The 9,149-nt window shown below is 47.0% G+C and overlaps 1 protein-coding gene across 2 annotated transcripts in view; it reads right to left on the bottom strand.

The window, feature by feature from the left end:
• Window positions 1-452: 452 nt before the first annotated feature.
• TXLNG (taxilin gamma) overlaps window positions 453-9,149 on the bottom strand; it is a 70,096-nt gene continuing 61,399 nt past the window's right edge. For both annotated transcript variants that reach the window (XM_059158646.1, XM_059158647.1), the window contains 3 exons: window positions 6,710-6,802; window positions 4,256-4,351; window positions 453-3,450 (listed from right to left, as the gene is read on the bottom strand). In XM_059158646.1, the coding sequence (XP_059014629.1) occupies window positions 3,130-3,450; window positions 4,256-4,351; window positions 6,710-6,802 (510 nt within the window). In that variant the 3' untranslated portion in view covers window positions 453-3,129. The remainder of the gene's footprint in view (window positions 3,451-4,255; window positions 4,352-6,709; window positions 6,803-9,149) is intronic.

Genomic DNA, 9,149 nt, shown 5'->3' with positions numbered 1-9,149 from the left:
TTTTTTTTTTTAATTTATTTATTTGAGAGAGAGGCAGTGAGAGAGCATGAGCGAGGAGAAGGTCAGGGGGAGAAGCAGACTCCCCGTGGAGCTGGGAGCCTGATGCGGGACTCGATCCTGGGACTCCGGGACCATGACCTGAGCCGAAGGCAGTCGTCCAACCAGCGGAGCCACCCAGGCGCCCCATCCTTTTTTTTTTTTAAACAGTTTGACAACAGCTAAACTATAGGATTTTTTTTAGGGTCTTCCCCCCGCCCCCAAAGGTGCAAAAAATACCCAAAAAAGTATGCACAGAGGTCTGGCTACATAAAAGGAGTCCTCTGCCACCCAGTCCCAGGGGTGAGCTGGTGCTCCGTCCTTGCTAAGGCCTGAGAACCCAACCGTGTGCGGCAGTCCTTGCAGTGGCTCGACAGGTGAGGTCACATGGGCAACGGAAGGAGACACAGATGCCGTCAAATTTATCATACATATTTACTTAATCTATACAGAATCGCGTAGATAAAATCAGATTCACATTAGTGAAAAATCTCTACAAAATGTCTTTGAAAAGCAAAACAAGACTGCCTCTGAACAATTCGTATCCTCATGAAAGACGTGGGCTGTAAAAATAAAGCCGTGTGTTTAGCACAAACTAGAAGATCTCTGCATCTTTTGTTTTTCACAGTTATTTCCATCTACAGTCTGAAAGAGGTAGATTTTTCTGCAACACCTGAGAATTGGATTGTGATAACCAGGTGTAATAAAGGCAGTTGCATACATAACTAAAAAACACTGGTCTCAAGACCAAGAAATGTACTCCTAACAAGTCTGAGGGTGAAATGGTCCATGATCCAAGACCCAAGTATTCTCTGCTCCTCGGAGTCTATGGCCACTACAAGTAACACACAGCAAGATCCCATGACGATGCGACAGATGCAGCTGAAGTGAATGTGACATTTAAACCTTTTCTGGACCAGCCGAACAGCAGGACAGTGTTCTAGAACACGGTGGACACAAGGCGTGCTACAAAGCCACAACACTGGGCTGGCGAGGTGATCGCTTTAGGAGGGGGTCTGCAGAGGGGCCTGTTCGTATTCACAGGGTGATGGGGGAAGGATTGCGCAAGGACCCCTCATGCGTCCCCGACAGAGTCGACCTTTAAATACCATGATCGCATCTAGCTACAGATACATAGTCAAAGCCGAAAGCAGCAGGCCAAGGACTGTTAATCACATCGCTTTAGAAAGCCCTTGAGAATAGGCAACACGTCCCAAGAATGACATCTTCCACATAGGACAAGCACCACAAAGAAACGTGGTGGGCTACACGAATGGCTTCAGCAGTAAGAGCTGTACATCCAGCGGAGTTCTTGTGAAATGGGATCATTAGTACTAATTGTAAAGTAGGTTATATTTCTGATAAATACCTTCATTCCTCTAGGGGAAAGGAGTCCAACATTTCATCTAGTAGCAGAAAGGAGTATTTATACGAGGCCGTCGGAGGAGGGGATATTTGTTTTTAGCTTCCGACTCATTTTTGACCGTCGTGAGAAAACCGGCTCTGGTTTTCTTTCCCTCCACTCTCTGGCCCCTTGATTCCTGTGACCAATGGCGGCGGAAGCTTCTAGGAGATAACTTTCAATTCATTCAACCCACTTTAGACCATGATTATGACAGGACTTTACAAAGACACTTTTAAAGAGAAAACCCTTTTAACTGGACAGAGTGGACTTTGATTCAGTCCACTGAGCAATTTCAGTGTCAGTTTGATAGTTTTGCTCTGTGGAATGTGGTAATATCAATTCTAGTAGAGCCTATTTCATAAATTATTTCAATGCAAATTTTATCACGGATAAAGTTCAAGCTTGCATGGTATAACCTGACTTTTTTGCATATCTCAGCCATATTCAACATCCTTAAGAACAAAGAAAACTAATTGAGAAGTAACGTGCTTCATATGGAAAGTTCCCCCAGTCCGAGTATAGAGACCTTGATCCTACTACTGGCTCTTTTCTTACAAGACAGTAATTAAGAAAAGGGGTGAGAACCAGACCAAAAGCATCATCGATCTTGACTACTAAAAACTCTCTACCAAGTCTTCCCACAGTTAAGTTAAAAGTGTGGGTTCCAGTCTTTCTGTTTTATAAATAAAACCCATTTCAGCATGATCCACAATTCAAATTACCTTTTAAAATATCTGGAGAACTTCGCTGGCGGATTCGCAAACGGTTGAACACCCAATTTCAAGTAGCTAGAAGGGCAGCAGGGTAGCGGAGGGCCTTCTGCTTGATGAAAGCTAGACATGAACTTAACCCTCATTGTCTTAAAATGACAACTACCAATGGCTGCCTTCTGCGGGAAGGGGAGGATGGGTACCCAAATCCCGAACTGGAAGCAAACAAGCCGCCATACTCCAGAGTGAACATCTAGGTGGTCCAAGCTCAAACATGGATTCTAGTCCTAACCTGAAACCAAAGCAGTAGGATTGTTCTTAGTCACAAACATTAAGCCTGTTTTGTTTGTCCAATGATTTGTCTATATCTACTACTGTAAAAGTGACACCTTTATGTACATCTGCCAAAACGGAGTATTTGAGACTTGCAGCCATGTCAATTTGATATAAATATTATCAAAAAGCTAATTTGAATCAAAGATGCTATGCTTATTTCTGACCCAACCCTAGTTTATTTTTACTTGGCATTAAAGTGGGCTATTAGATAAAACTAAATCATCTTGATTTTTTTTTTTTTTTTTTTAGTTGTATTAATGGAGGGGCGGGATGTTTGAATCAATATTGTGTTCACATCAGGGAACCATTATCAGAACAAAGTTCCCTTGTGGTGATCGGCCCTATCTTGAGTGAAATTTGAGTAATTCTGTCCAAGGAACAGGGAAAATAGGACAAGGTGATGGTCACATGCATTCCATTGAAGGGAAATGAGGCAGATGTGCAACACGGCTGAGGAAAATGTATAGAGGAAAACTATTCAAAACTGCTAAGCAGCCTCCTGTACCACGTAAGTCCAGTAGTTCTAAGAAAATACAGATATGGTAGAAAAAGTAAGAAAATTTTCACCACAAAACCAATAGTTACTACTAACAGAAAGTTATACACAAAATAGAGCTCTCGATACAGTGATCATACTTCCTTTCAGTCCACGGACTCGATGCCCGGCGCGGCACCTGCAGACCTGGCTGGTTTCTCCTTCGCAGGCCTGGGGGCGGCGTCCAGGGGGCCCCCCGGGGCGCTTCTAGAAGCAGTGTTCAGCTCCTTGGGGGCCTCCGGGCCAGGGCAGGGCTGCGTGGCGGGCAGCGCTAGATCCTCGCCCGCAGCTCTCCCGGAGACCTGCTCCTTCAAGACCTCCACCCTCTCGTTGAGCTCGTTCCGCTCCGTTTGGAGCGCCCGGCACAGCTTCTCTAACCGGTCCAGTTTGATCTGGAAGGCCTTGTACTCTTTATCACGGACAGTTTTCTGGAAGGGAAAAAGAGGGCTTACGTAACCTCGCTGAACTCGAGTCCGTTCACGGGACGCAAACAAATGAACCTGAGCCGCACTAGAAACCACTTGTTCAATCACGGCTCGGCCGCGTTCGGTCTCCTCCCCCGCACCTGCGCGGACGCTGCTGCTCGGCCCGTCTCCGCGCACCAGCTGGTACTGACCGGTTCCCCGCCGTCCCGGGGGCCAGAGGAATAACCGACATGCACTTTTAAAAGCATTTTCTATTGATCTAAGGAATATTTACTAAGGAAATTTCAAGATACTCATCACAAAGCTAAAGATCAGAAACTTAAGGGCCTGATTAAACACAGAAAAGGATTCTTTTCCACATAGATTTCTCTTGTTCTACCATTTAGGTGAGAACGAGATTCAAGCCGGGAAATTGCGTGTGTGCACACGACACACTTCGGCCGGCAAAAACCCTCCTCTGCCGCCTTTTCCGAAGCCCGTCCAAGCAGGAAGGCAGGCAGCGGGGCCGGTCTCGGCATCGCCGGAGCTGGGCCCCGCGGCGGCGACGTCAGCCCCACCCGATTCCTGCAAACCGGCCCCAGAACTCGGCGATCAGACCGCATAGACCCCTGCCACCCCGGAGTTCACAAGCTGCAGGCCCGCGACAGCCCGCCGCTCTACGGCCGCCCCCGCCCCGCCGTCCGCGCCCCGGCTCCGCGCAGAGCCCTCCACTCTGGCAGTGCTGTCCCCGCGCGGCCCTGCCCTGCGTGGGGCGGCAGCTCCGTCCTCGTGACGACGAACACACCTGAGTCGTGGGAAACCACCTCACCTCCTCAGCCATTTGCAGAAGCGCTTTGTTATTGTTTTCCCATTTGGTACGCCATATTATTGTTTCTTTTTCCAGTTTTTTAATTTTCTTTGTCATCTGTCAATCAACACAGTTGCAAATGTAAATTCTAAGTTCCATCTCTCCACCTGTCCCACCAGAGAGCCGCGAGGCTCCCCCCGCCCCCTCACTGCACCCGCCTCGCGCAGGGACCGCAGGGACCGCGGCGCCTGTGGGTGGGCGGCCGCGCGGCCCCCGGCAGCACCCACAGGGGCCGCGGCGGGAAGCGAAGGAGGGGCTGTCGCAGCGCGGGACACGGAACCTGCTCCCCGCTCCCCGCTCCAGAGGCCGCGGCCCGCGGAGGAAGCGGTCCGACCGCGCACACTGGCCACTCGGACCTGGGCCGGGGCGCGCCTTTCATTCTGCCTGGGGTTGACCAGGAGAGACCCCTCCCCGGGTTGGACGCAAACATGTCCAAGTTGGGGTCTTCTATTCACTAATCTGTCTGGTTCTTGGAAGGACAGGGGTGTCCAAGCTCCCTGCGAAGATTCAGAACGGATGATCTACCACAACATCCAAGACCACATCCGTTTCAAAACTACAGGCAGTGTCACTTCAGGAACATTCTAGCGACCAAGAAAAAAAAAAAGGGTCATTTTATCCTTAGCTTTGGGCATCCTCCCAACTCTGCAAGACTGACGTCAGGTTTCGCTGAAGAGAAAATGAGCCCCCAAATAAGCGGAACATTCTTAAACCTGTAAGAACCCAGTTTTCAGAAATTCACAGTGAGACCGCCCTCTCTGCCTGGCCCCGAGCCCCCTTTTCAAGATTCCTCCGCGCACTGCTGACTGCGCCCCCGCTCCGACCCCACGCGGGGCAGCGAGCCCGGTGCCATCAGGGGAAACGAGGATCCGACAGAGCCAGCGCCCTGCCACAAAACCGTAACACAAGGCAGGGTGGGACAGAGGCCACGGGAAGAGCGAAGATCTGGGTCGATTATTGACCGACCGCGATCTCTAAGCTGCAAGTAGCAAGGACAGCGGCCCCCAGAGCCTGTCTTAATCTGTTCAGCCTTAACAGGGCGCTCGCTGTGTGCGGGGACCCTCGGCTGGAAGGACCGGCGGGCCGCGCTAAAGCACCACTGCCCGCACTCTCCGACGCCTGGGTCCAAAAATACCGGAAGGTGGTAATTTGAGCACTTAACACGGCTAAGCACTGTCTGAAATACTCCACTTTATGGAGGTAATTGCTTGTTATCTATACAGAAGACCCTGAAAGGTTCAACAGCTTGTCCCCAGCCACACATTATAGGACGCGGCTGGGACACGACCCAGAGCCCACTCTCCCAGCCACTACGTAAGACCTAGTGATACTCACGACGAACATCTACTGGATGCTTAGGAAGTGCCAGGCAATGCTGTACTTCTACCCAACCCACCACCACTTCATAAAGTCCCATTTTAAGGGGAATATGCCACATAGAATAAGGATGGATGGATGGATATACTCTGGTTCTCAGCTTGGTTATCAAGGATATTGCTTTCCTTAATGTAGACAAGAAAATTTAAAAAGAAGCCAAATAAAGAATGCGTTTGGTTGAAGGAGAAAGAATTTAGCGGAAGGGGCGCCTGTGTGTGGCTCAGTGGGTTAAGCCTCTGCCTTCGGCTCAGGTCATGATCTCAAGGTCTCAGGGTCTCAGGATCGAGCCCCTGCATCAGGCTCTCTGCTCAGCAGGGAGCCCACTTCCTCCTCTCTGCCTGCTTGTGCCTACTTGTGATCTGTCAAGTAAATAAAATCTTTAAAAAAAAAAATTTAGTTGGAGAATAGTTTAAAAAAAAAAAAACCAAAAAAACTAAAGGTAGAAACACTGGGGCACCTGGCTGGCTCAGTCCGTGGAGCGTGCAACTCTTGATCTCAGGTTTGTGAGTTTGAGCCCCATGTAAGGTGTGGAGATTACTTTAGGAAAAAAAAAAAAAAAGATGGAAACACTGACATTTATATTACATGTAAATAAAAATACATAAATATAAATATACACAAATGTGTATGTGTGTGTGTATGTATGAAATCAACCAACCAGAAGGTGTAATTACTATTCCAGGCTTGGATATCTTCAAATAATCTCCAAAAACACAGAGCTTTGGGAAGGAGGGGCGGGGTGCAACTGAGTGAATAAAACAAAAGACACAACAAAAAAGAAACCACTTATAGTGTAACAACAAGTTGTATTTAATACAGGAATTCACTTTAATAAAGCTGGTATTTAAGGACAGAGACCACTAGCTACATGGGGCACACCAAGAGCAAAATGACCAAATGGGATGCCACTGGAGGGTCAGAGAAGAAATGAAGACTGTACCATAACAACAGCAACTCATCCAGGTCGTGTTCGTGCTTAAAACAGCTTCTTATATAAATTCCCTTTTAGGTAATATTCTACTAAAAATATGCAAGTACCTTTTCCATTTCCTGCCGGAAGGTTGTAAACAATTCATTGCTTTTTGCCATCGTAGTCTGGAATTCTTCAAACTTATCCATATAAAGAGAAAGCTACAGAAAAAAGTAATGAAATATTCTGAGTTCCAGGTAAACAATTTAAAGCAATTCCTAAAGACTTTCTAAAAGGACATACTATGGTTACACATTAGTTATCTGATACAAGTGACAGAAAGAGGAACGCAAACCCAGCCTCGGCTACCAGAGACAGCTGAAATTCTATAACCCACCGAATCCCCTGAAACTGAGGAAATTTTGTGGACTTAAACATCTTTAGATGTAAAATGTTTAAAATGTACAAACAGGGGTGCCTGGGTGGCTCAGTCGGTTAAGCGGCTGCCTTCAGCTCTGGTCATGGTCCCAGGGTCCTGGGATCCTGTGTCCAGCTCTCTGCTCAGCAGAGAGCTTGCTTCTCCCACTCTCTCTCTCTGCCTGCTGCTCTGCCTATTTGTTATCTCTGTCAAATAAATAAATACAAATTTTTTTTAAATAAAATGTACAAATATCTACTAGCTCCAATCCACCAATTACCTCTCCTTACATTTGAGAAATTGTCCATGGGAAAAAGAGCATTCTTTTAGAACACCACCTGCACAGTTCTTAGCTTGGTATCAAGGATATCTCTCTCCTTAACACAGGCAGGAAAACAAAACAGAAGTTGAAGCACTGGCTTGGGGGGAGCGCAGGTGGGAGAATTCAGTGTGATGGATTGTTTGGACATTCAATTTGGACCGATTTGGGTACTGGGGGCCATGGCTCTAAAGTACACTTCAAATACTGGAAATTGTGATAACCACAATATTATTCCTGGTGTGTTATAGAATATCAAAAGTTTTAAATGCATGTTCATAGCTGTTTTCCTCGAAGATGGAATATCCAGGTAGACTGTTCCATCTAAGAGCTCAAAACTGGCCCATACTGGGAAGTTAGTAAGTGGCAACTACCGTGACACTGAGACTTCCATGCCTGCATCACAGAACAACGGGTCAACCAACACCAATCCAACGCTCTCTTCAACAAATGCTGGACACTGACATGGTAAGAGCATAGAATGAGACCAACACTTGGCAAGGACAGCCACATTTAGACTAGGAAAAGTAAGACATGACAGCAAAGGAACCAAACTAATGATCAAAAAACACGACCCAGGGTGACACATAGCACTGACAACAGAAGTTTCAATGGTAACAATCTAACATAATCCGAGCTGCCTGGGCGCTTCATAGAAGGGTCCTCTGGTGCTTTGCCCTGGAGAATTAGCAATGACCCCCACATTTAAGTCCATCTTCCAAAGCCATCTACAAATAGACTATATGCCTTTTCCACATCAATACTCTTCTCCATTTATATGGACAACTCAGAGCTAATAAGGGGTTCAAATTTCCTGGAAGCAATCTAGCACAATCCTAGGTTACAGTGGCAAGTTAAAAAAACTTGAATTTTCAAAGTTAGGCTACAGGAAATGAGCATCACCTCATCATAAAACATGCCCAAAGACAAAACAGCATTCAAAAGAGGTGCTCTTAAAGATTCAGACCAGTCTCAGGGCACCTGGGTGGCTCAGTCGTTAAGTGTCTCCTTTGGCTCGGATCATGATCCTGGGATCGAGACCCGCATCAGGCTCACTGCTCAGCGGGAAGCCTACTTCTTGCGTTCCCTCTCTGGCTGTGTCTCTATTAAATAAATAAATTAAATCTTAAAAAAAAAAAATTCAGACCAGTCTCAATGTATCAAGTGCATTTTAGAACTAATTTAGGGACCTTACAACATTAAATATAAATGTGTTGTATAAGAAACTTTTTTTTTTTTTAAAGATTTTATTTATTTGACAGAGAGAGATCACAGTAGGCAGAGAGGCAGGCAGAGAGAGAGGGGGGGGGAGGAGGAAGCAGGCTCCCCACTGAGCAGAGAGCCCGATGCGGGGCTCGATCCCAGGACCCTGAGATCATGACCCAAGCCAAAGGCAGCAGCCCAACCCACTGAGCCACCCAGGCGCCCTGTCTAAGAAACTTTTAAAATAAACACTTTTCTCAACAGAATGTAATCCAGTTACTTGGAAAAGGGTAGACTATAGGTAAACGCTTAATTTCACCTGTCCATAAAGGCATCAGAAGTATTTTCTGTACCTTTCCTTTGAGTGAGGAGGCAGTATCTGCTACCCTTACTACACATTAGACAAACACAGTGAAAGACTACATTAGGACAAACAAGGGGTTTGGACTGAAAAACAGGGAAGCAACAAAGAAAAGCCTAGGCCCAGATGGTCTCATGGGTGAACTCCACCAAACATTTAAAGATGGGGGCGCCTGGGTGGCTCAGTGGTTTGGGCTGCTGCCTTCGGCTCGGGTCATGATCTCAGGGTCCTGGGATCGAGCCCCACATCGGGCTCTCTGCTCCGCAG

This window comes from Mustela lutreola, chromosome X, assembly GCF_030435805.1.
Source record: "Mustela lutreola isolate mMusLut2 chromosome X, mMusLut2.pri, whole genome shotgun sequence".
Classification (NCBI taxonomy): Eukaryota; Metazoa; Chordata; class Mammalia; order Carnivora; family Mustelidae; genus Mustela; species Mustela lutreola.
This window is presented reverse-complemented; position numbering and strand designations above follow the sequence as displayed.